This window comes from Enoplosus armatus, chromosome 19 (genome assembly GCF_043641665.1).
Source record: "Enoplosus armatus isolate fEnoArm2 chromosome 19, fEnoArm2.hap1, whole genome shotgun sequence".
Classification (NCBI taxonomy): Eukaryota; Metazoa; Chordata; class Actinopteri; order Centrarchiformes; family Enoplosidae; genus Enoplosus; species Enoplosus armatus.
In genome coordinates this window covers 19,348,166-19,375,373 of record NC_092198.1, presented here as the reverse complement: position 1 = coordinate 19,375,373, position 27,208 = coordinate 19,348,166, and the positions used below count along the sequence as shown (strand labels likewise).

Below are 27,208 nucleotides of genomic sequence, written 5' to 3'. Positions count from 1 at the left end.
CGAGCTGTACTTTCGTATTTGCCCTGCTGATTGTCAGCGAAGGCTCATCCATATGCATGTGTCATTAACAGTGTCCGGCCCTGTTTGTGGAGCGCAGAGATTAAATGTCAGCTGTGATCATCTTGAAGTGAAGAAGAAAAGGAGGCTGGCGGCGAAGGCGGCGTGGTTCCGAGCCGATAAGAGTACCCGGCTTCCTGCGAGTTCAATATAAAGCCCGGGAACGCGAGCGGCACACAATCGAGAGAGAGAGAGAGAGATGACACGAGCTTAAAATAGAGCGTCTGCGATCCGCCCAAACAAAACTTCAACTGTCTGATTAGAAAAGTCGTGACGAGCGATTATAAATTCACGTACAAACATATTTCTAATACAGACTTTGAAGCCGAGAGAGAGAGAGAGAGAGAGAGAGAGAGAGAGAGAGAGAGAGAGAGAGAGGTGGAAGCTATGACTCGACATGTCTCATCCACAACATGGTAACATAACAGCTGTTCGGATTACACACGAAACCTACCAAACATGACTCGGTCTTCTATGTATGTGCAGAATGCAAAAAGACACAGGGGGAGCATTTCTGTGAGGCTGCGGTGGAAAGATATTTTTCAGACAACATTAGGCTGCAAACATCCCCCGGTCATAATTTATTCAACAAATGCATTCCCATCACTATTGCATAATTTCTTTCTAGATGAAAAAAACAACAAAAAAAAAAACACCCCTCTCTGACTAAGACAAGGATAAAAGTGTTTGTTTTTTTTCTTCTTTCGTGAGTGAGGATTTTTCTGTTGCAACTTTAGCCGTTGCTATCCTACATTCCTAATTGAATCGGTCATAATTTGCATAAAATACTTGGATGAAAACACGGTTACCGGCTCCGGTTGAGAGTGTCAGCTAAATGCCAACAATTATAACTGTGGAATGCGCTTTCAGTAGTTTTATCATTCATCAGATCATAAAAAAAAAAAGGAAGCAGACCAGAAGGGCAGGCTCAACCATCACAGACACTAACAGTCCTCCAAATCAAGGGCTGGGTGTCAAAAGCTATACCAGACAGGACTTTCATAACAGACCTACAAACCCCCCCCCCCCCCCCCCCCCCGAAATAATACAACTGGATCAAAGGATTTCTAATTTAATGCCACAACTTTCTTGTGGAAATCAAGAGAAATGTGACCTGATTTTATGTAGAACAGTGACTGGCCTGAACAAACACGAGGTAAAACGGGCGCGAAAGCAATTAAGCATGAAAAATAATCAAGTTTTGTTCATTTCAAAACTGAAATGCTCATGAGCTGACAGCAGGGGGGGCGGGGGGGGGGGGGGATCTCAGCAGATTGTAACAACTTTAGAGACACTTCCAATTTCCCTTTCCACCTCTGCATGTGTCCTTTCCCATTGATTCAAACACCACAGTCTCACAACAATAAATTACAAAAAGCATGATGATTCTGTTCTATTTTGTATGCAAAATACAGTTTCAAAGAGTCGGTCTTTAATCCATTATTGGTCTAATTTGCCTAATCTCTGCGGTTCTTGGTAGGTGGCTGAAATGAAAACACAGCGGGCTGAAGGATCATTTTTCCGATGTCCCTGATGTCGTGTTTAGTTCCTGGGACTTGATAGTTTCCGACACTGCTTGGTGAAAATGCCCACAAGAGAAATTTGTTTCAGGATTTAAAGAAACCGCCACTAGAAGTTTGAACTTTCATTTGACGGGTGAGGAGAAAACATTACTCGTATGTTTCTTCGGAACGCGCAGGTTGCCAAAACATTTCAGGACACCAGTCTTACACGTGTCCATTATATATGAAGCTAATGCCATGAGATGGTTAGCTTAGCATAAAGACTGTTTTTTTTTGCGCAGATTAAACAAGTGAGATATAATGAGTAGCAAGTTTTAGAGGTGTGAAACAACAATTTACAACAATAACTCTCTGCAAGCTCTCAAAAAGGTCGGACTATTCCTTTAAGAACTTGATGATTCGATATAGCAGCTTTGTCGAGGCTTGTTACTATGTCCAGCCACTTTCACTACACAGCTACTACTCTACTCCGACATATAACAACTGGCATTAGGAGAGGCTTTTACTGCTGGATTCTTCTCCCAAACGATACCCTCCATCACTTCTCTATTATATACACCTTTCTTTCTGGAACTCCATATGTTCTTCTTTGTTCTCTCTTCTTCCTCAACACCCCAATTTTCTCCTCTTCCTCAAAGTCTCACCCCTCCATCATTGTCATCATTACCTGTTCAGCTACACGGTTCGAAGAGTCCGACAATGGAGTCACAAATTATCCGTATCCGTTATGAACGGACACGCGCGCACGCACGCACGCACGCACGCACGCACGCACGCACACACACACACACACACACACACTGGTGTTAAAGACGGGAATTGAGTGTGAAGTGACAGTGAGGCTGGTAAACAGAGGGTTGCAGTGATGCACAAGATTCAAGTGGAAACACGACTCTAGAGCCATTCAGCACCACTTGTCCAACACTGACTCCACTGCAAGAACCATGTAGAATAAATCAAATCTTCTTTCGCCTAAATGGCTTCCTAAATACTCCACTTTAATGTGAAAAGCATAAACCAATGTTCATATTTTAGCTTTCATTTATCTTCATTTGTGAAAATGATGAAATGAGTGAGATGAAAATCTCCAAAAAATACTGCTTTTCAAAGAATGAAGGAAATAGAAAGAATAATGAAGATTAATGAAAGATAAATAAAACTGGGGAATAAGAACAAGTTACACGAAAACAATATGAATATAAATAATACAAAACGACATAATCATTATTACATAACTGCTAGTCTCACATTTTGAAATAAATATTCCAAATTATAAATGGCCAAAGACTAAAAGCTGCCTCACCATTAAAGCAGAAGCTAATGATTACTTTGATTACAGATTAAGCAGCTGACTTTCACTTAATAATTGAATCATTTGGTCCATTGAAAGTAAGTAAAAAATATCCATCACAACTTCCCAAAGCTCAAAACAATGTGTTCAAATCACTTGTTTTGTCAAAAAAACCCAAAGAGATCCAATTTACTTGATAGAGGACGAAGAAAACAGGCTAATATTCACATTTTAGAAGCTGGAGTTACTTGAGGGATAAATAGACTATCCAAATAGTTACTGATCCAAGTTTTTAATCGATCGACTAATCAGCTCAGTCCTGATCGCAGAATAATTAACAAAAACAAGTCTGTGGTTATGAGAGGAGCTCAATGATCATTTATGTACAAAGATTGGGGGCAAGTTCATGGACAAATCAAAAATAATGAACACTCTCAAAATCCTAAAATCTGAGCGGGAGCCAGTGTAGTGACTGAAATATCAGAAGAATGTGCGCATTCCTGGTTGGAGTCGGTGCAAATTACAGGTGTAAAGTGCATTGCAGCCATCTAGACAAGTTGTAATTTGCATGCATTAGTGTTTCAGTGTCATCTTGGGAGAGAAAAGGTCTAACCTTGGTGACATTCTTCAAGTGATAAATGCAAATTATATGAATGTGTCTGATATCAGCCTCAGACTGCAGGTTACTATTAACTCAAGGATTTCAGCCTGTGATTTTCTTTTTAATCACAATGCACCTAGGTGTGAAATTACCAGCTCTTTCTCTCCCTCCGTTCCATCTCTATTGTCCTGTAGGAAATTATGAGGACATCTTCCATTTGTGTCCACAAAACGTACAAGTGTGGTGACAGGGCAGAGCGCATTCGGCCAGATTTATGTTCGTAACAGTGAGAGGTAATATATAAGGATAGAAATGATTATTCTAAGCAGAGGCATAAACTTACAAGAAAATGACAAGGGCCCCGGGGTTGAGCCTTGAGGCACACCCCAAGTCAGAGGAGACCAACCTGTTTAACTGCCAGTTAATAAAAAAGCATGTGTTCAACACGTGCAATGGATAATGGTCTTATTGGCGATGCTCAGCTAATGTCGAGTAGCGGCTGTCATTCTCTGCTTGTGTTCCTTCGTGTATGACTTAACACCGGTGAATACATTACTGTCTGTGCTGATTTTGATTGGGATGTGATTGTTATGTCATCCGTGACACGTTTGTCTCATTTTGTATTTAGATGTCAGCTTAGTGGTGAGTAACCACATCGGACTTGCATGTGTAGCAGAAGCTAGTTTTAACGGGGATTAGTGATTGTATGTTAATGATAAAATCAGTCGTCTTGCTGAATTTGCCGCATCTAGGACTCGCGAGCTGAAGGGCAGTATTCAGGCATTACCATGACAAGCAGGTGCTAAACCAGCAGGGACTGCAGGAGAAAGGCAAGACAGAAGAAATTGGATGGGACGTGAGAGAGGCGTGAGGAGGACTTACGTTGGCCCCACTGGCCGCTGTTGGGGTTCAGGTAGTTGGGGTACAGCCCCTGAGGTTTGTCCAGGCGATTTAGCACTTTCCGGATGTTCATTACCTAACGATCAAAGAAATAACGACAAGTCAAGCTCACTTCAAACACAAGAGCAGCGCACTGAAAAAGACAGTATGTATGACAGTTATTGTATGCGACGCTGAAAAGAAAAACTGTTACAAATGTGACATAATCAATGTTTGTACGGGGGAACCAAGTTAACAGGGTGAAGAGTCTGCGTTGCACTGCAGTTTTCATTCCTTCCTCATTTTTCATTCAAGAGAGCGAGTGGAAATCAAGCGTGTCGCCGCCATTAAGTGTGGAAAAAAAGTAGTATCATCGACACTCGCGCGTGTCTGTTACCTTCTGTGCAAACTCAGGATTCCCGGAGAGTTTGCTGAGGTGCATGAACTCCAGATGCAGGGTGCCGTACTCTGCCAGGATGCTGCTGCCACCCGACGCCCAGGGCCAGTTTCTACCAATCCCACTGGACAAAAACAAACAGAGGAAGGAGACAGAGGGTTCTGTTAGAAAAATAGAACAAGAAGACACACTGAACCACAGCTGGAGGGAGACAATTTGAAAAACTGCATAATGCTTTACACCTTTTGTGCATTTTAGCAAATTATCAGACCATCCTCTTTTGTTTCAACTTGTTGTTTTTTTTAAACTAATACCCACAAGCTTTGTGGGCAAAAACACAAGAGCACGCTGTGAGTCATGTTAGAAAAAGCAATTCATCAGCACACAGCAAAACCTGCTTGTCTCATACTAAACTGACAGCTGAAAAGAGGCAATAAATCTTCAAAGTCAGAAGACGTAAGACTCTCAGTGACTCAGCAGTCATACTTTAAAACGACAACTAAAACGTTCCCGTAAATCACACATTATTTTAGAGAGCCATTAATATTTGCCATCTTTTGCGACATTCACAAATAGATTCTTAAAATGGATACCGAGTTACATTAATGACACTAAAACCTCACTTCACGCTCCATCTGTCATATTTATGGGTGTATTTGTTGTTTTTCCACACACACACACACACTGACTTTGGCAGCGTATCTTATCCTTGCCGGTGTCCATCTGTCAGTCAATCAGGACTTTCTGGACCCTTCCCTCTCCCCTGATGTTGCCCGCAGTGACGATGAAATTGAGTCGACTCTCAGGCCATATGTGAGAGCTACTGACCCTGGCATGCTCGACAAGGACAGAAGACCTAGCGACAGGGTGTGTGTGTGTGTGTGTGTGTGTGTGTGTGTGTGTGTGCTGGATCATTAGAGCCACTGACAAATCACTTCCAGGCAAAGGACTGATGACTCTGGTGGCAATGCCTCAAGTAACTACTCATGAATACATATTAACAATTCACTACACTGTGAAACACACACCGAGATGTCTACGTCTACGCACTACTACAACAACTACAAGTGGACGCATGGACATAAGCTACACACACACACACACACAAGCACACACGGGAGACACCCAGCAAATGAGAAAAAGGCGGAGGAGATTGGGAGAAGTGCCATACACGCACATCTCTTCAAAGAGGTGGATGAACATACTAATTATCCCCCCTTCAACTCATCATGCTGCACAAGCCATAATTTGTTTCCCATTACACCATGGATTTAATCAAGTCGACCAAACACTGAAAGGACCACAGCGGCATCAGGCAGCGGGCGGAGACACAGATCAGGGTCAGGGAACGGAACTGTGGCGAGGGAAGAATCCCATCACTGTAGACCCTGATTAAGTTGGGAGCTGTGTGTTTGTTAGCTTCAGACTGGTGCAGCCATTGAAATAGGATATTAAAGTCTCCGATTACCTGCGCAAAATTTACACACATACATATACATTGCGTTTTAGTGTTCCAGCTCCTTTCAGACGAACACAGCATTATTCCTCCAGCTCTATCTCCACAACACTCTCACCGCCGCCTCCACTTCCCCTCAGTCAACTGCAGACTTGAGCTATCTATCCATCTTTTTCAATCCTTTTATAAACCCTGTGATGAACGACAAATCCCTTCTCTTGGTGGTGGTGGTGGTGGTGGGGGGGGACGCAAACACACACCTTTCCAACTCACCCCTGTCCACCCCGATCCCTCCCAAAGCCCCGCTGTGAGAAACACTAAATCCCTGTTAAGGAGAACAAAACAAAAGACAACAGGGAAAAGCTGTTGCGTAAACCCCACAGACACAAACCGATGAAGAGCAGACGTAACGTACAATACTGGAGACGGACAGATGAGGGTGTGTTTGGAATATCTTTAGTCTGGCCAGGGTGTCTGCAAGTTTCAGAAAGATACATTTAAGACGGTTTGTGATCTGGAACTGCATTAGAAAATTAAGCTATTGAGGTTTTTACACTACTTGGGGCTTTACTTAAAGCAACAATATGCAACTTTTTGAAGAAAAACACTCTTCATCTTACAAATGCATTCATGAGCAATAAAATTCACCCTTGATCGATTCAAAACAGTCTTTCTAGGTCTAGTATGTTCGGTGGCAAATGTCAGTGTTGTACAGCTGACATTACTGACTCAGTTTGCACAACACCTGCCACTACAAAACACAAACAGCACTGTGATTGAAATAATGAATGATTAATAATTAATGCCGGGAAACCCAATAAAAACATTGGGTCACAGGGCTGGCTCTGCTCCATTTTGGGCAAAATGAACCTGTTTCAATAGCTACTGAGGGGCTTTCATGCCTGTTTTCGGATGGAAACTCATTGTTGTTTCAGCCACTTCCCGCACTGGGATTAGAAACTGGCAATTCATCCATTGGCATAGCAGCACGCTACAACACTATTAGTCCATCTGATGGGAGTCCACTGCTGTGTTTGACTACTGGTGCAGATGTCCTGGTGGCCAAGTTTCCAGAGCACTGTCACCACCTGGCATGTTCTACGTCCCTTTTCTCACATGGGATGCTGCGAGACTTATTACAAGCTCTAAGCTATAAAAACACTGTTTTTGCACTACAGACTACTCCGCAATATTGTACAAATACTCTGCAAGTGGTTTGAGCATACAATCCTTATAGACGCCTCAACTGCCTTTCATCCTAATTATCTAGCAATGATATCTACTGTACGATGGTAATGAATTTCTCCTGTTGACTGTGTTTTGTGATCTCGGCTTAATTTTAACAACAGTCAGGGGTATGAAGATTCATATCAAAAGCTGGCTGGATAAAAAAGACTCAGTGAATTAAATCCAGCAAACTAACAGGAGGCACAGCGGTGTCTCTCACTCATCGTCGCCACGCGCTGACGAGCCACGCTTTATACCAAACAGTAGTCATTTAATGCAGCACACTGGAAAACATTCAGCAATTCTCTTTGCAAAGCTAGATTGGAAACGTTAATTAAATGTTATGGTGACCTAGAACTTTTTTTTTAGAGATTATGCAAAGCTCAGACCAATGTATCAGAGCTGATGTTGAACTTTCATTATAAAACAAGGGATCAGACAGCATCATCCACCTCTGATGGGACTGATATGATGCAGTTTGTTTGGCTAATAGATGTCCATGCCCATAGATTTTAATTAATTTGCTTCGTCTATGTTTCATAACTATTATTATGAAGATATTGAATCAGGCCAGTCACAATAAAACAATGATCTCTTTGGTTTAGTATTACCTTTCTTTTATTCTAGGTTATCACATACTATATTTTGTAAGTTTAAGAGGACATTTGGGTAAGCTGACAAGGACAAGAAATCTTCTACAATGCCATGACTACTGAGCAAAAACTGGGCTAACTCCATCTGCTGAGAAAGACATGAAGGGACTGTGTGGTCAATTGTTCCGTCTTCAACTTTGAATCCAATTCCCATGCTAAAACAAGTTTTAAAAGCTGCCAAACACTAGCGAAGAGCTTAAGGGGGGGGGGATCAAACTGCAGATGTAAGATAGTTGACCAAGTTGTTGCAAAGAGACCCAAAGCATAAAAATGCTGCATCTAGGCTACGGTCAGGAGACATCGCTGAAAAAGAACATTTCTTGAATATCTCTGTCTCACAGCTGGACAACAATGTTTTAAGAGCATTTCAACAACTTCAATGGGAATGTCCATCAAGATATTCTGACATCACATACTTTCTCCACATCGCGGAGCCCTGCTGTTCAGCTGAGAAACAAAGAACCTGAAAAGACTCAAGGGGTCCATGCAACAAATATGGATCCAAAGCCTCGACCTAGAAAAAACTAGGTCATTGCAGATTGATGCCACCGTGAATTATGAAGGTTTGAATTGGAGGACAGATTCCAGTCCTCTTGTCGATCTTATTTGTCCTTTTGGAGGTGTCCAATCTCCTTATTATTCAACCTCTCACACTCGTAGCTATTTCTTGGCCAGCTGTGAAATGACAAATCGTAGCCGGCTAGTTTTATACCCTCCAGTCCATTCTGCAGGGCCAACAAGAGTGATTTTAATTCAGTGGTGCCAAGCAGTAACCTGGAAAAACAGAAAAGCCATTCCATCTCCATAAATTACCATGCCACGCCAGGAAGTGCCCTCTCACGCTCCTCTAGTATTATGTTGAAAAGCACTACTCCAATTCATTTGTTCTCTGTGTTGATGAGGCCTATATCTTGGCCCAATTTTTTGTTCCCTGTGCCAACCCTTTCACCGCCCTCCTCCTCCTCCTCCTCGTCCACGCCACGACCTCCGTTTTCCTCCTGCTTTTCTTCCCTCAATATCTCTTCCTCTCCGTCTTAAAATCTATTGTACTTCTCCTCCTCCAGGCGCAGAGAAAATGGGAATTGCGATAGATTCACAGCAACTTAATTAGAGACCTTAAATCATGGCTGCCTTCCACTGCCTTAGGTTACTGCAGAGAGGAGAGCTTCACTGAGAGCAAGCGTGTGAATTTGTGTGTGTTTGCTTCTTAAAAAGAATCTCTGGATACTCCGAACGCGAAACTCTTCTTTGTTGTTAGAAAGTGCCTCAGGGCAGTGAGACAGTGTTACCACCAATATCATGATTGTGTGTCTGCTGTATGTATATCTGTATACTCATAACTGTGGCCATGGTAAGAACACCTGTAAGGGCTCCCTTTGTCCATTTGGTAGAGACCCCTGCAGAGCCTGTCTTAGGCCCCCACTCAACCTAAAAATTGCTATGACTTTAACCTAAAAATGAGGGCTGCAAAACTTAAATAAGTCATTCGAGCCTTGACATATCTCCCAATATTAGCTCCTTTGTGATATAATGAATATAGCTGTATATGTCAGCCGATAAGTAACAAGAAATAGCAGTACAGAAATGCCAAAGATACGTTTGTAGATACCAAATTTAATATGATATTTATATGTTAAAAACCAACTAATATTGGTTGATATATTGTTATCAGATTTTTTTTTAACTAAAATATTAAAATATCTCAAATATTTATATGAGTACTACCTCAAAAATCCAGTATTGGTTGGGTTCTATAAGTCATCATAAATTGCTAATAACACTTCTTTTTACAGCTTGTTCTAACATCCCCTCCCATTAGTCAAATGTCACCTAATCTTAACCCACCAAACAGAAGAAGCAGAATTAGACCAATGCGGTTAAAACAGGTTTACTGGTAAATGCCAAAACACAATAAGCTTCACTGTGCCTTATATTTTTCAAATGTGTGGAAGTCTATTGCTGTTTGCAATAAAAAACACCATTATGTGTTTTGCTTAAGGTGCAGATAACACTGTCTCAGGGGACAAAACATATATCTGGTAATTGAAATAATAAACAGTTTGATCACGTCATACTGCATTTTACGACTTCTTCTGCAGCTGCTATGCTGATGACTCTCAATTCTACTTTCCTGTTAGGTACTAAGGACCTTATTCTACTGTTGCACTTTAAAGTAGCTCTAAATGAAAATACAAAGCAGCTGCCTTAAATGTTAATAACCGGTCAGTCTACACCAAGCACAGCATTTCCATACATCAGAGTTAACAAGTTAACTTTCCCATCACATCTAGAGGAAAAGGCTCCGTGACAGACAGGCACTTCACAGGGTCAACCAGTGTGACAACCTCACTAGGCTGTACTAATAGAGCCATTCTCCATCTAGTCCTATTAATCAAACTCCAACACCCCAAGAGCTCAGGATTGATTGCCTCAGCCTCAGAGCCCATAGCTGAAGGAGCAAAATCTGTCCCAAACTGACATTTCTTTTTTTATATTTTCCTCTATGAGATGAGAAAAGAGAGCAGGGGGGGGGGGGGCAAATTAGTGAGCTTTAACTTTGCAACGTCATTAAGATGATGACATTGCTATTAGCAGCAGTTTGGCTGGAAAGCAGATACTTTCTTTGAGTTAGTACATTCTGTAATGGTGGGTGACGGTGAGCAGTGAATTTAAAGATGTATATACAACGTGTGTGTAGCTCTTTAATTCTCTGTGAGAGTAAAGTCTGAACGAGACAAAAAGAGAGGGAAAGAGATCGTATCCGACTGGAGCCTCTCAGAATCACAATCGGTTCCAATCTTCCCATTAAAAATTGAAATTTAGCACTTAAAGTTATCATTAAAACTCTAATTTGTAATTTTAAGCAAAAGTCTTCTGTTTGCATGGCATTTGCGAATTAATTTTTATTTTTGCATTTTTCAAACCTTTTACTGTCAATTACAAGTAAAATGAATGTAGAGCACGGATCCAGACACCTCAACACAACCTAATACACACACACACAATGCCTCATCCCATTAAGGCCAGTCAGTATGCAGTGCAGCGGGAAGTGATTTGCAAGCACTTTTATCAGTCTGAATGGTAATAGAAGAGCTATGGGACATACTGGCTGAAGCAGATAACGACTGGGTAACTGGAGTGTGTGTTTTGTGTGAAAAAGTGAGAGAGAAAGAAAAGTGTCAAGAGGAAATAAGGGACGAAGTTGGCTTCATTGCTTTCGTTGCGTAAGCACAGCCACTTAATATTGAAAGAAGCCAACGCATGGTACAGACGGACCATGTTTGAGGGCTATTTGACGTTTCCATTGCTCCATGACTTAAGTTGGAGCAATTACATGAGGTCAAACTGTTTTTATTTAAACCTGTGTTAATGTTTTTGGGGATACATTTTCTGATTTCTCCTAACACTGAGCTGAAAAGCATCCAATGTAATAAACCTGTGAAAATATTCTATTTACTAAATAAAGCGACACATTTGTTAAGTCCCCCGATTATTGCCCGACAGCCAAAAACCCTTTCCTTGTCTGGCTTATAATATCATTATTCATCATTACTCAATAACTAAAAGACGACTGACATCACTGGCAGCCAGCAGAAAGAAGTGAACATTTCTGCAAATACATGCAGCATTTCATTCTCTAATATTGGTTGTTTATTCTCCACTAATGCCTACTCTTGGAGTTAATGCCAAGTACATTTAAAAACGGAGCGACTGTAATATGCTTGATGAATTTTCTACTTAGCCCAAGTCTAAGATAAAACAAAAGCTGTCACTAAGGAATAAAAGGAGAGAAAACACATTTTAAAATGATGACCGTCTCTGATTATCAAAGCTAAATTTAGGGACACGTGTTCCTCTGGTCCCTCTGTCCATCTGGCTGCAGTGCCACCAGAGTCTGCGGCAGATCTATTGGACAAATCAATTGGAATCTTAGCAGCATTTTCCGCTCAGTTAGTGGCAATCAATGGGTTTATGCACAGACTGAGAGAGCGAGAGAGAGAGGGGATCTGATTTATCAGACCTCGCAAGTGGCCAAGTTGAAGCCGTTTCAAGTGTCTCCTGAAGATAAATCAAGTGGACATGTGGACAAGATTTCCCACTGATCCCCCGGATGAATAATTTCTACGAGGATTTCTTTTGATGTTCTATCATGACTAATTCAGAGTGCTTCCATAAACGTACACATGTTGCTTTATACTGGTTTGTTACTGGTCTTTCATGGATGAGCAGTCTGGTGATCAGTCAGGCTTATTAGTGCATGAACCTCCATTAAATCTCCCTCACGTGAATGAGATTCCTGCTTCCCTGCTCCGTTTGAAATCACTTGATACCAGCATAATAAAAGGGATTCCCAGACCAGTGTGAATCCTCATTACAGTATTTGCTTAAGAAGAAGAAAATATTACAATATTTGAACCTATTTTCAGATCTATTCTGCCTGGGTTCTTTTTACGAGAACTGAAAATGTGATTTTTGCTGACCTCCAGTGATTTAACTTTTCACATTGCTGCAGTTATGTACAGGTACACTCTAGGACCCCTGTGACATCACTACTGGGTGTGGTTACAGGTGCAACAGAAGGTGTGGTCAGAGGTCAAATAGGCTCGAAATGTTCTACCAGAGAGGGCAGCAAAACACCTACGCCTGGTGTTGAATTACTCTTTAAAGATGCAATACCCGGCTAAAAACCTCTTCTTAAGAAGCCCACTCTTGATCCAGAGGTTTTAGCCAACTATAGACCTATATCTAACCTTCCCTTTCTCTCCAAGATTCTTGAGAAAGCAGTCGCCAACCAGCTGTGTGATTTTCTACATGACAATAAGTTGCTTGAGGACTTTCAGTCAGGTTTCAGAGCTCATCATAGCACAGAGACAGCACTGGTGAAAGTTATAAATGACCTTCTAACTGCGTCAGACAAGGGACTTGTCTCTGTACTTGTTTTGTTAGATCTTAGTGCTGCATTCGACACCATTGACCATCATATCCTATTACAGAGACTGGAACATTTAATTGGCATCAAAGGAACCACACTAAGCTGGTTTAAGTCGTATTTATCAGATCGATCTCAGTTTGTACATGTTAACGATGAATCCTCCATGTACGCCAAAGTCAGTCATGGAGTTCCACAAGGTTCTGTGCTTGGACCAATTCTATTCACCTTATATATGCTTCCTTTAGGGGATATTATTAGAAAACACTCCATACATTTTCATTGCTATGCGGACGATACCCAGCTATATTTATCGATCAAGCCAGAAGAACCTCATCAGTTAGCCAAGCTCCAAGCATGCAAGGACATAAAGACCTGGATGACCTGTAATTATCTGATGTTGAACTCGGACAAGACAGAAGTTATTGTTCTTGGCCCTGAACACCTCAGAAACACAGTATCTAAGGATATTGTTACCCTAGATGGCATTGCCCTGGCCTCCAGCGCCACCGTGAGGAATCTCGGAGTTGTCTTTGATCAGGACATGTCCTTTAACTCCCACGTAAAACAAACTTCAAGGACTGCCTTCTTTCACCTCCGTAACATTGCAAAAATCAGGAAGATCCTGTCTCAAACAGATGCAGAAAAATTAGTCCATGCATTTGTCACGTCTAGGCTGGATTATTGCAATTCCTTATTATCAGGCTGTCCCAATAAGTCCCTGAGGACTCTCCAGCTGATCCAGAATGCTGCGGCACGTGTACTGACAGGAACCAGGAAAAGAGATCATATTTCTCCTGTATTAGCTTCTCTGCACTGGCTCCCTGTAAAATCTAGAATAGAGTTTAAAATCCTTCTCCTCACCTACAAAGCTCTTACTGGTCAGGCACCATCATATCTTAAAGAGCTCATAGTACCCTGTTACCCCACTAGAGCACTCCGCTCCCAGAATGCAGGGTTGCTTGTGGTTCCTAGAATCTCCAAAAGCAGACCAGGAGCCGGAGCCTTCAGCTATCAAGCTCCTCTCCTGTGGAATCGGCTCCCAGTTTGGGTCCGGGAGGCAGACACACTCTCTGCTTTTAAGAGTAGGCTTAAAACTTTGCTTTTTGATAAGGCTTATAGTTAAGGGCTGGCTCAGGCCTGCCTGGACCAGCCCCCCTAGTTATGCTGCTATAGGCCTAGACTGCTGGGGGACTTCCCATGATGCACTGAGCTTTCCTCCTCTCCCTCTTCATCTTTGCACATTCATCACAGTCCAATGCATGTTACTAACTTTATATCTTCCCCCGGAGTTTCTTTGTGCTTTCTCGTCTCGCAGGTTGCTGTGGATCGTGGTCCTGGTACGCCTGGGTGCTGCTGCCGCCATGGGCCTGCCTGACTCTCATCACTACAGTTATCATGTTTAGTCGTAGTTCTGTTACTATTAAAACTGCTATTATTAATCTCAGCTAGTATTACAGCTGTAACTACTATTATCAGTCATATTTCCAGTATTATTATAATTATAGCTGCTATTTCTACTGCTGGTGCTGCCATACATCTCTGCCTGTCTGTCTGTCTATCTGTCTATCTATCTGTGTCTCTACGTCTATCTCCCTCTCTCTGTCTCTCTCTCAAACCCAACTGGTCCTGGCCCCCCCCCCCCTCGCCAAAGTGCTGTCTCATGGTGGGAACTGTTGGGTCTCTGTAATAACATTATAAAGAGTCGGTCTAGACCTGCTCTATTTGTAAAGTGTCATGAGATGACTTTTGTTGTGATTTGGCGCTATATAAATAAAGTTGAATTGAATTGAATTGAATTAAAAAAAAAAAAATGATTTAAATAGGTGACACTCACACAGGACATTTGGTTTCCATAATAGAAACAAACCACCTGGGTCGTGTGGTCACACCCTCTTGAAGCAGTCTGTACTTACTTACTTAGCGGATGAAGTCCTTTCAGATGGTGTTATTGTGTGCTGCGTTCAATACAACGTGTTCATCTTTAGAAATGAATTAAAAACATGTAGACACTGACAAACAAATACTCTTTCTGTTTAACTTGGGACTCTGCAACTGCAAACCCCTACCTTCAGTGGAAAAAGTAGCTAACACAGGAAATGTATCTTGTTCTGGGAAATTAACAGAGCGACTGAGCAAACCAGGTTTTACTTTGTGTGTAGAAGCAATAACGCGTTTTAAACTGTGGCCTTGTTATTGTGGCCCCTCTTGGGCTTTTTTAGACGGCTGCAAGGCAGAGCGATGAAACACTACAGAGAGAGAATAAAGAGAACAAGGCCGTGGAGTGGAGTGGACCTACAATATGATGTCCTGGAACACAGGACGATACTGGGTCAGTCAAGGTAAGATGGATGGATGGACTGGAGGGAGGGCAAAGAGGGAACACAGGAGAGTTTTAAATGAAGGAGAAGAAAGACGTTGAGGGTGAAAGAGAGAGAGGGGAGATGATAATTGGGCCTCATTTGCAAGTGTGTCTGTGTGTTTTACTGATTCTTCCCTGCTTCAATCTGGGTCAAGGTTATGTAGAAAGTCTAACAGCTCCTAACTACTCTGCTTCACAAGCACTTCAATGATGCTCCTTCTCGACTGCCCATTTATGAGAACTTTTGATCTGTCTCTATCGGTCTCTCCCTCTTATCGCTGTCTAACCCGCAACCAGTGAATTCAATATATTCATATCCAAGAATCCTACAATCTAACCAGGTCAGTCAAAAGTCGTAAGTATTTTATTTCTGTTTTCATATCAATACATTAATACAGCAGTACACAGGTTACTCGCCAGTGTCTCCCTGTAATACTGTACTAAAGTCTAAAGTCTTTAGCACTTGTTATGGGCATGTTACATTGGTAGCTAGGTGTGGGAACACGACAGGGAAGCCATTCCTACAACAACAGCTGAAAGCAATAAAGTAGCCCAAATACAGTACAGCCTAAAGGGCGTAAAGAGGTCACATTACCACAGGTACATTAATAATGCCTGTTAAAGGGTTATGAATGATGAGGTTTGGGTATTGTATAATGTTGAAAGACAACAAACCAAAAACATCCTGAGAACTACCCGGAGGCTAAAATGCATAACACTATATAATATACCCTAGTTTGCATTTTGCTGTATCACTGCTCTCTTTCATCAAGCCTCTGCGGTGATTGTTCCAGTCCACCGTATCAACCCCCCTACATGTGCACTGATGCATGTGCAACCACCAATTTAGGCAAAAATAAAGCACAGCGGGTCGAACGTTTTGCTCCCACTTAGTCATTTCCGGGAATCAGTGTGTGGAATGGAAAAGCATGCAGCTCGACAAATTACTGGTTTTCTTCTAGATGCCCAACGCTGCTTATGATGACGTTCCTCTGTCACATGCGAGACGAAAAGTCCCCTGCTCGGCATCAGCCACTGTGGTGCTGGGTGTGTGTGTGTGTGTGTGTGGAGGGATGTTGGTTGTGTGTGTGCTTCCAAGCTATCATAGCTCAGTCATGCAGGTAAAGTCATCATCACCAGCAATCTGCTCAGGCCTCTAGGGGATCATGCATGCATGCATGCGTGCACGCACACACACACACACACACACATACACACACACTCTCTCTCTGGGGTGTTTCTCACTCCAGAGAATAGGATGAAGGGGAAAGGGGGGGGGGCAGAGTCCATTCACGCATACAGACAGAAAGAAAATTAATTTGTCACAGCACGTTTATCGTCAGGACAACCTGCCTTTTAATTAACGGCTGACAAACAGCAGAGTGTCGAGTCTCTCTCTGGGGAGGGGGAGATAGAAAGAAAATGGAGGGGAGAAAAGTGCTTCCTTCATCACTCGTGATTGACAGAGGAGCTGGAGTGCAACGAGGATGGCAGACCTTTGAACGTTCTTCACAGTCCCCGATGTTCTCGGAGACAAATACTTTTTTATAGTTCAGATCCTAACAGGGGATACTGTTATAATTGTTATGCAATATAATAATGAGTAACTTATGTTTTATAGTATGGTTTGTGCTTTATTTTTGTTTTGCGCTTCTAAACAAGGAATTTCAAAGACATCATCGTGAGATCGAGGTTATCTTAATGGGAAGTGATTGATAAATATATACAGGTACGTGCATAAAAAAAACACTTAAAGGAATAATGAAAATAATCATTCCTTTGGTTGGAATTTACTTCTCAATTTCTCAATATAGATCTGTTGACTAAAAGCCTGCACTGCACTGCAATGTAATTTAATGCATCGATCGCCAAACTACGTCTTCATAATATAGAGCAGCTTTAATGATTGTGAGAAAATTACGATCAAGAAATATATCATCAGTTCAAGCTGAATCCTATCCAACATACCAGTGTTGGAGGATGTGTAACTAAAAAGGACAAACTGGCTTTATATCTCCCGTCATTACACTCGCGTGTCTTTCTGAGCGTCCAACAAGCCCCGAGGCAGCCAGCTGACAGCGCGTCGCGGTGTATTAATAAAGGCCGACTGTGGCCTGTAACCTCGTCATAGCACTCCAAAACTTTTGGTTTGTCTTTTGAGCGGCGGCGTGGTTTCAGAGCCCGCCGCTGGCATGTAGTCCTGGATGAAAAACCACGGCAGCTTCTGTCTGACAAGTCCGCTCTGTCGTGTAAGAACTAAAACATCTCAGCTCCGTGTGAGAGCGGAATAGAGAGGGAGCTTGTGCCTCAGACCAAAGAGCTCTTTAAAGTATCAAACCACAAAAAAAAACAGACCTGCTGACTTAAATATCACCAGAGTGGACTGCTGTGAGAGAGAGAGAGACAGACAGAGCGAGTGGGTGTGTGTGTGTGTGTGTGCATATATATGTGTATATGTGTGTTCTACCTCTTGAGGTTAAGCAGAGCCCAGGGGATGCCGGTGGGCGTTTTGAAGGCTGGCAGCAGCTTTTCACCCAGCTCCACCGCCTTTCTACGGAACACCTGAGAAAGAGAGACAGACAGCATCTCATTACAAGACGTTTCTCCCTGCCCAGAGACGGTTTCATCTTCTTGACCAACGCTGCATCCCGCACACTATGAGCAACAACAGTGGGGTTAGCATCAGACCCATTAGTCAATAATAGTGTGGTTGTTTTTGAACCATGTAAACAATGATACCAGACAACTTAAACCTTAGTTTAACTTGATAAGTATGACCAAGGGAAGCCATGGAATTATAGTTGTTTTAGGGCTACGGCTAACCATTATGTTCAATAGGGATTAATCTGACTATTATTTTCTTGTTTAATTGACTAATCGCTCGTTAGGTGAAGTGTTCAGAATGTTTGTTTTATTCTTCCAACACTCCAACACTCCAAAGATATTCAGTTTACCATCATAAATCAGAATCAGAAATACTTTATTGATCCCCGAGGGGGGAAATTGTACAGTACCGGTGCTCCCATTCAAGAGAAGAAGGTTGCATAATTTAGAGCTAAAAGTATGTACAAAATATAAAAATAAGAAATAGAAATAAGAAATATACACATTTACAGTATTTAAGTGAAAAATAAGTAAAAAAAATATATACAATAACAATGTATATGTATGTGTGTATATATATATATATATATATATATATATATATATATATATATATATATATATATATATATATGATATATATTGCACTGAAACATTTAAGGACAAAGAAAAGCACAAATCTTCACATTTAAGAAGCTGGAACCAGCAAACGAAAAGATTACTATTAATCCATTATCAAAATAACTGTTGATTATTTTTCAGCCGATCAACTGATTGATTAATCGACTAATCGACTGCAGCTGTAACTAAAATCCAGCCTGAATTTTCCGCGTCGGTCGTTTCGGAGCTAAATAAAGTGACAAGCACAGAACAAACTCAGGTCAGGGCAGCTTTGCACACAATGCGAGAAAACAGGAAATGGAAGCGTGTTCTTAAATGGGCATACTAGTCTTAGAAAATGTTTTAAAAATAACCACGAGGAGCGGCAGCGCCAGCCAAACCCACGGCACCAGGGGACGAACTGCAGCTCTGAGGTCAGGGCTTTCATCCAGGGCAACATTTGACAAGGACATCTACACAACTAAAGTCACAGCCCACTGCATTCACAGGTCAAAAACTCTAAAAAGCCTGATTTACATTGCAAATATTGTCCAGAAAGTTGCTTGATTTTCAGAATAATCTTAATCCAATCCAACCAATATTGATTTTTCCCCCCCTCTTATTGATATGTAAAGCTCCTGCAAGAAAACAAAACAAAACAGAAAAGTATACCGCTTACACCTGTAGCCAAGTCCTTCCCTCCTTCCTTCCCCTCTGTTTATCCCTTTATTCCCGGCTTTCCCGCTTTCCTTTCGTCCGAGTAATCTTTTGCCAATATCGTCCCCTGGCTGCCTCATTGTTGCTTGAAGCTACGGTGATGTTTTCCATCTGCAATTTGGGGAAAATGACAGAGACTCTGGACCCCATTTAGTTTTTGTGGAAGGTCACTTGCTATGTAAAGATGAAATTACACGATATCTTCTAGTGGAACTATTCCTAAAAGGGCTCAACACTCAAAATAATAATGGAACCAGATGTGAAGTCTGGAACCCAGGAAGAAGAAGCATTTCTGGCACCTACACTGAATATTTCAAAAGGGCACAATGTAAACAGTTTCTGGATTTCTGACCAATTTACCACTGTAAATAAACAATCAGCCTACATCTGATTGACCATGACTACCTGCAGTTACCAAATTACAGAATTACAGAAACTAAATGGAGAGAATGACTGAACTATGCACATGCAAAACATCCAGCAGTGTTTCCTCTTTATATATTTAAGGTATTCCAGCATAACTAGCCAAACTGACTGGCTAAAGAAAGTTCTTCAGAGTAGGATACATACAGCTCTATCTCTAACTTTGCAGCTAAAAAGGAATTATTCCCCGGGGAAAATGAATTAAATTTGGATGCTTTAATGATTCTACGCTCACAAGAGGGAATGAAAACTTATACTTAGATACAAAGTTGTCCTAAACAGCAGTGAGTCAGCCTTCCATCCAGAGAAAGCTTGACTCGCTCATTGTTTGATGTTTTTGCTTCTTTTTTTCTCTCCTTTCAGTCCTTTGGTATCTTTCAGAATAAGACATCACAGGCTGAGCTGGTGAACACGAGCATGTGTTGTGTACTTCAGTGCGCAAACGAGTTTGGAGGAGTGAAGTTCAATATTTCCTAAAGTTACCCTCTATTCCACTTTGTACCACCAGTGTGTGCGGAGTCCTGGTGCCGCTTTAAATAACTTCATGAATATTCAACCGTAAAACAAGAGCAAAAGAGCAAATGTAACTGGATCTGGGGCTTGTAGAAAAGTGGGCGAAGACGTATCTGGGACCTGAATAAAACTGGGCGATGGTGTCCTATAAAAGTGAATTTCTGGTGAATGTGTAACGCGACTTTTGACCTTCAAGACTTCATGAGATGAGATTTGGCTCCCACCTACACCTGAATGGAGCAGTTCACACCTGACAAAACAAACTGCAGAGTTACAAAAATAGGCTCCAAACTCTGTGAATGAACATTATCAGCATTTTGGGATAGTTAGAATGCTTGTGTTTCCTTTTTTTTTTAATAAACAGAATCAATGCCGTGATTGGGGACTCATAATCATGTTTGACTCATGACCCTTTTCAAACTAGTGGTGATTATGTTACTGGTTGGTTTCTGAATTTGATTACCTGGTCCAAGCTTTTGTGTTAGCGTATCTGACTGTGCAGCCCTGTAGCAGTTTTAGCTTAGGGGTAATGGTGTCTCTGAGGTGTCTGGTTTTGTTGGCTGTAAAAGTAAAGTACTTCCATCTTTGGCTCCTGGCACAGGTTTATTCAAGCGGTTCAGACGGAATGGGATTTGGCCCAAGACGTGGTGGACTGTTTGACACTGTTGCCAAGGATTCGGCAGCTTGACCCGAACTGCTGCTGCTGCTGTCTGCTGACGAGAGTGAGAGTGACGCTATGTCCGTTTGAGTTTTTCTGTTAACTACTGCGGTCCACATGTATATGGCATATTTACCCCCGACCCTTGATGTAGAACGGGGGTGCTACTGGGGCACTGATTTAGTCCATCAGAAACGGCAAAAATAAAACCCGGAAATGTTTTGAATTTGGAATAAAAAAACAAACAAACCGTCAAACCCAACAGCCTGTCCTAGGAAACAGCCATAGAAGATGATACAGTACAAACATTATCAAAGTATATTTGAAGCAGCCGTATGACATCAAGCTTTATGAATGAGGAAGTTCACTTGTTAAAAGGAAGGACATCATTTACATCCACGCTGCAACGTGCGCACCCATAAAAGACTTCTGCATCCAGAATATAAATGCAGGAAACCAAGCAAAACCTCTCGACAACTGTTTTGCTACGCTCTCCAAAAACTTATTCGGCTTTTCTTCATTTGCTGCATTTGCAAATCAAACACAGCTCTGATCTGACACAGCTGGCTAACTGTGAATCTGATCAGGTTTGCAGAAGGCAGCCCCACTTAAATGTTCTATCGTATCTAGCGTGCCAAACATTTTAATTATGTGATTTAATTACACCGGACCATTGTGACTCCAAATGTACACGATGAAAATATTGAGTTACGTTACAGCAGGTTAAGCCACCAAAAGCACACAGCCTTGCCATTACCACTTGTAAAACGTACTGCATGGATAGTACCGATAAGGTTTTACCATTCAAAGTCAAAGCAAGCTGTCAACCAACGCATCAAATCAGCATTTAAACCTAGGTCAACACCGCTCCATTCTTCTTCTCCTCAGCGTAGTAATATCTTTCACACGCACACTCAGAGGTGGTACAGTACACTATGTCAGCGAGCTGGCAGCTCTGTTCCCGAGGGGTCTACCGCTCGGCAGGGTGTGAGGGACGGGGGGCAGGGTGCGAGGAAAGATTTGTGAGGAAGAAAAACTCAAGAGGCTACTCGTCAAAACAATATGGCAACTCGACAGCATTTCCTTCAAAAGTCAGAGGCAGGAAAAGGTTCCCGTGAGCCGGACCAGGAAGAGGGGTAACAGAAATGTGGTATTCGTGTCGGAAACGACTTTCTGGGATGAAAAAGTTAAGAGCGCTGTGGGTGAGAAGCAGCAGTGACAAAATGTCCATGTTCTCTGTAGACTTTGGTTGCTCATATGAAGTTTTCTTCATATTCTTTCTTCTTACTTAAATGGAACACATGAAGATGTCCACTACAAATCAAGAATCGAGGATGTAATAGTCATATTTCTTGTTCTACGTTCTGATGTGTTGCTTTGGCGTGGAATTCGTTCTGTTGACCTGCTCAAAACTGAATTTCATGGCCAACCAAGAACTACAAAATCGTCTTTTTATATATAGCTATCTATAGATAGCTATATATAGCTATCTATATACATATTTGGTTGCGGTCAAGCTGCCTAACCCCATACAAGCAGACTGACTGAGCCCGGAAGTCCTTCACTTCAGTGGATGGTAAATGATGGACAGCAATAAACGAAATGCTAACCCCTCACAAAAATGAGCATTTAGAGGTTTTGCGAGGACAAAGACCAGTTTAAGGACTGTTCTCAGGACGGGACTTTTGTCATCAAAAACAACGTAAACGTCATGTAAATGTAATGTAAACTTATGGCCAGGGTGAGAATGTGCAGCATTTCAGCACACAGCGGCTTTGTGTTTTGCTCAAGGGCACATAAACAAAGGTGGACGTTGTTGGTATTGGAGAACTGGCAAAACAGGCAGATCTTAAAGACAACACCTCCCCCAAGTAAAATATCCCCTTGGAGGTTATGGATTTTTCTGTAGACTTTAATCTCATGAAATGAAAAAAAATGTAAAAGATGAAAATATTGATACACTCCCTCTCTCACACACACACACACACACACACACACACACACACACACACTCATCTGTTTCTAATGTCTTCATCTTTTGAAACTTATATTAATATTGTATTTCAAAGGGACCTACAAGACACAGTATTTTCAAGCCAAGATTTGTGGTGGTGCTGTTGACACCAAATTACCCCACTGAGTGTGTGTGTGTGTGTGTGTGTGTGTGTGTGTGTGTGTGTGTGTGTGTGTGTGTGTGTGTGTGTGTTTCAGGCTGCACTGTGGGATCGGGATTGTGTCGTAACAAGGCGTCAGATCCCAGTGATTAATTCCTTTAATAATGCGAGGAGCACACTGAGGGGAGGAATAAAAACACTCTCAGGGACACAGAGAAGAATAAATTAAACACTCCCTGTGTCCAAGGCCATCAAGCAAACTGCCAACGAGCTTTAATAAGCAACTGAATTATACAGAAATTGAGGAACACACACACACACACACACACACACACACACACACACACACACACACACACACACAGCTTGTGGCTGAAGTCATTAGTTAAACCTGATGTTGATAATCACATTTCACACCTGGGCACTTCTGACAAAAAGTATCCATCAGGAAAATGAACTACTTTGCTGTTTTTGTTTTGCTGTGTAAGTAATGAATCAGTTACCAATGACTGACAATTTATGAAACCACTGTTTTGGCTGCCAAAGTGTTCACACAGTGAGAGAGAGAGAGAGAGTACACGATTATTATTTTAATAAGTGATGTACCTCTGTAGTACCTGTCATGTTGTGGTAGTCCTTGCAGTGACTGTGGGAGGATAACGGAAGAAGTTTCATAATATTTGTGATAGTGATAAAAAAAAAAAAAAAAACCCCAGAAAAGACAGCAGGAAGAACTTTGTGCTGCCGTCTTACCGGCCGAGCAGTGAGGAAATTAATCATCAAAAATAAAATCTCAGGCTGTTCAAGGGTTTCACTGGAGCACCGCGGTCATTTTATCGGGAGGCTTTAAAAAGGTGTGACACATGCTGCTGTTAAAAGAAGGATGTCCAAACACTTACTCTGAGTATGATGAGCGGTGCCGCCGCAAATCATGGCCGAGCCTTTACCAATGTGTCCACGTGAAAACCAAAGAAAAAGTCCATTTCAGATGCAGTCACACACATGCAGACTTGCACCACCAGGGAGTTGGCCTCGTCGCATCGCCTTTGCGTGGTATTTTAAGGCTACTCTCTCGGTTTTAACCCTGGAGTCAGGGATTAGATGGTTAGGTTTCAAGATATTTCCAGAAGACAGAAAATAAAGAGACGGCATCAGACTTTAGTGGCTTTAGTAGAACAACCACTTGTGTAGAGCGTCCAGTTTGACCAACACCAGTAGCCTCAACGCAACACACAAGACATGATGACTGACGGTTGAATCTTGATCTCTTGGCATTAATATTGTTGTTTTTACCTCAACCTGCGTGTAAGACGTAAGTTCGGCGGGATATTCACTGTAGTCACTAAATGAAGTACATCAGATGGGTCAACTTTTACTCAAAACGTTCAAGGCATTAAATCGCTAAAGATCGATCCAGAGAAAGGTGCCTGCACAGAACGGACGTTTTCTCTTATTTTTCCCTTATTTTTTGGTCTCTTTCCAAACAGCTGTGGGGTGAAAATACATTTCTTACCAACATAATTACTGAGATGTGGGGACCCTGCAACATCAATAAAGAGAACTCCAGTAGAACAAACAACACAAGCAGACCAACAACTCGACAGGGTGTGAACAAATCTCCAGTGTCTCCCAATGATCTAAACCAATTAAAATGTAACTGAAAAAAAGTTAACATTACAAAATACTAAATGTATTAAAGTGTATTTATAAACTCCCTGCACACACAGCTATAGTAAGTGCAAGGTGACAGTAAGGTATTAGTGCTGCAAAACCTAATACTTTCAACAGAGTCCGGTTAATAATTCATATCTTCTCCAGTGTCTTCATTTCCAAATTACTGGTGTAAAGAATTGAACTGAAACGGTTTCTAAAGTTTGACAAAACAATCTCAACTCAAGGTTCAACTGCATCAGATGGTCCCGGTTAGCCACGATTCATGTTTCCAGCCTCACAAATGTGAATGTTCACTGGCTTTCTTAGTCTTCTGCGACAGCAGACTGAATATATTTGGATTTTGGACTGTGGGTCGGACAAAAGAAGACATTTGAGAATGTCGCCTTGGACTCTGGGACACTGCGGGCATTTTTTTTTTAAGACCAGAAAATTATCGGCAGATTTGATAATGTTGATAATGTTTTTCTGTTGCTGCCCTCCTGGTTTTAGCAGTAAAATGTGGTGAATAATATGACTGTTGGTTTTCTGGTTTACAGGTTTATTTCTACCTTGTTTTGAGCATTAATGGAAAAAAGTGGAGAATAACTTACAGCCCTAACAGTGCCCTCCCTCTGCTTTGCTTCCTTAATGGTACTGAGCATAGTTGACTTTATATTAGGGTTAAAGTCATGTGTAGAATATGTTTTAGATTGTGTTTGGAGTGAGATGGCAGTGGAAGATTTTAACATTTTAATGTGGGAGTATTTGCATGTGTGTTCGCCCAATCAAGTCTCCAGCTCCAGTTCTTTAATCAGAAATGTTGGCAGAGTGTGTGAGTGTGTGTGTGTGTGTGTGTGTGTGTGTGTGTGTGTGTGTTGTGCATGTATGATTATGTGTTGCAGTCCACAGAGAGTTGCCTGGACAGCTCCCTAACTAAGATGAATCACCCAGCAGGCCTTGTGGGACATGTGGCCCAGATTACAGCCTCATCTGCGGGGACCGAGCGAGCCACGCATGCCGACACCTCCGCCTGCCTCCTTCTCCAGGATCCTGACACATTGGCCCTCTTCTCCCTTCTCCTCCCCTCTGCCCTTCATCAACTCCTCCTTCCACCCCCCCCCCCCCCCCCCCCTTCATTTCTCCGACGCCCCCGTCACTCCAGAAGACCTCCTCCTCCTCCTCCTCTTTTCGCCTCTTCCCCTCCAGTTCTCACTTCTGTGGATTCTCTGTTTCTTACCCAGCTGAATTTACATACACATGGTCAACAGATGACTAATTAAAGGAGCGCCTTTGGATTATTTTAGTTAGCAAATTTGTCACCATTTGTCATCATTATTTAACATCGTAGAAATCCCAAACTGGTTGACACATTTCTGTAAAAGTTCAACATGTGGACCCAAATTACAAGTGACATTTTAGCAATTATATTAGAAGGAATTGGGAAACAGCTGGACCCCGTTTCTCTGTATTAAATCATTCAACCTGTTTATTTGCGCGGCACGTTACGCAATAATAATGTCGTCGTTTGTATTTCACAAGGTTATGTTCTGTTGCGGCGCCTCAGCTTTGCTACGATAATGTGTGTTTGATTTTGGTTTGTGATGTTAGGCCAGATCAGCTGTGGTGGTGAAAACACGCCAGCGCATCACCGGTGAAGCCAACGGCAGACTGTTAAAGCCGCTGCGCCCAGAGATTAACTGTGACTGTCAGCAGCAACTGAGTCAACTCCCATTAACGTTGCTTCGTTCGTCTGTCTTCTTTGCGAGCTTTTGCGTCGGTCTAGCTCACCCTAACCTGAGCAGACAGTAGTTTTTGGTTAAGTGAGGCTGAGAAGGTAAAAGGCCAGTCACTGCCAGGCTGTAATAATAGGAGAGTAGGTGACAGCTTGCTGTGAGGCTCCAGGTTTTATCCCTTTTACACTTTTGTTTTTTTTTTCCTTTTCTTAAATGTTAATGCAGTTTCGCCTCTTTTTCATTCTCCTGCCTACTGATCTGCTTCTCAAACAGTGGCGGCAGCACGACAAGAATCTATCAGGCGTTAACTATACATTTATATTGTGGCATCATAACCTAATTGATGATGCCTAATACAGCCTCTAGCATACTTCGAAGACGCGTACAGGTATGAAGTTCATACTAATGCCCGGTGCTTTTCCTCTGCACTGATAGCATCGAAGTGCACTGCGTCACCATGGTTACCTACTGTATGCAAACAAAGGAACCGGGCTGCAGTATGACTTTAAATCACAAAAAAAAAACATTTTTAATGCCTTTTTTATGTTTATTTCAAGTGCAAATTTGATCATGTGTTTCATTCTATTCCATTTCAAGCAGCATTAAAAAAAATAAAATAAAAAAACAAAGGGGCCCAGGAGTGTGATATTTCACTGCATGCATTGCAAGGCAAAACTGAATGATGAGTGCAGACTAAATGTGGGAAGAGTAAGCTGGTCTACGACTGCCTGGGTGTCAGCTGAATGAGGCCCGTTTGCAGGCTGCTGCCCTGACAGCTGTATTGGAGAGGCTTACAAACACACACACACACACACAC

General features: G+C 41.9%; 1 protein-coding gene across 1 annotated transcript in view; it reads right to left on the bottom strand.

The window, feature by feature from the left end:
• Positions 1–27,208, bottom strand: part of man1a1 (mannosidase, alpha, class 1A, member 1) — a 116,418-nt gene that overhangs the window by 8,498 nt on the left and 80,712 nt on the right. Inside the window, exons 5-7 of the mRNA XM_070925734.1 lie at positions 17,844–17,938; positions 4,749–4,872; positions 4,355–4,448 (exon numbers count right to left, since the gene is read on the bottom strand). Of these exons, the coding sequence (XP_070781835.1) occupies positions 4,355–4,448; positions 4,749–4,872; positions 17,844–17,938 (313 nt within the window). The remainder of the gene's footprint in view (positions 1–4,354; positions 4,449–4,748; positions 4,873–17,843; positions 17,939–27,208) is intronic.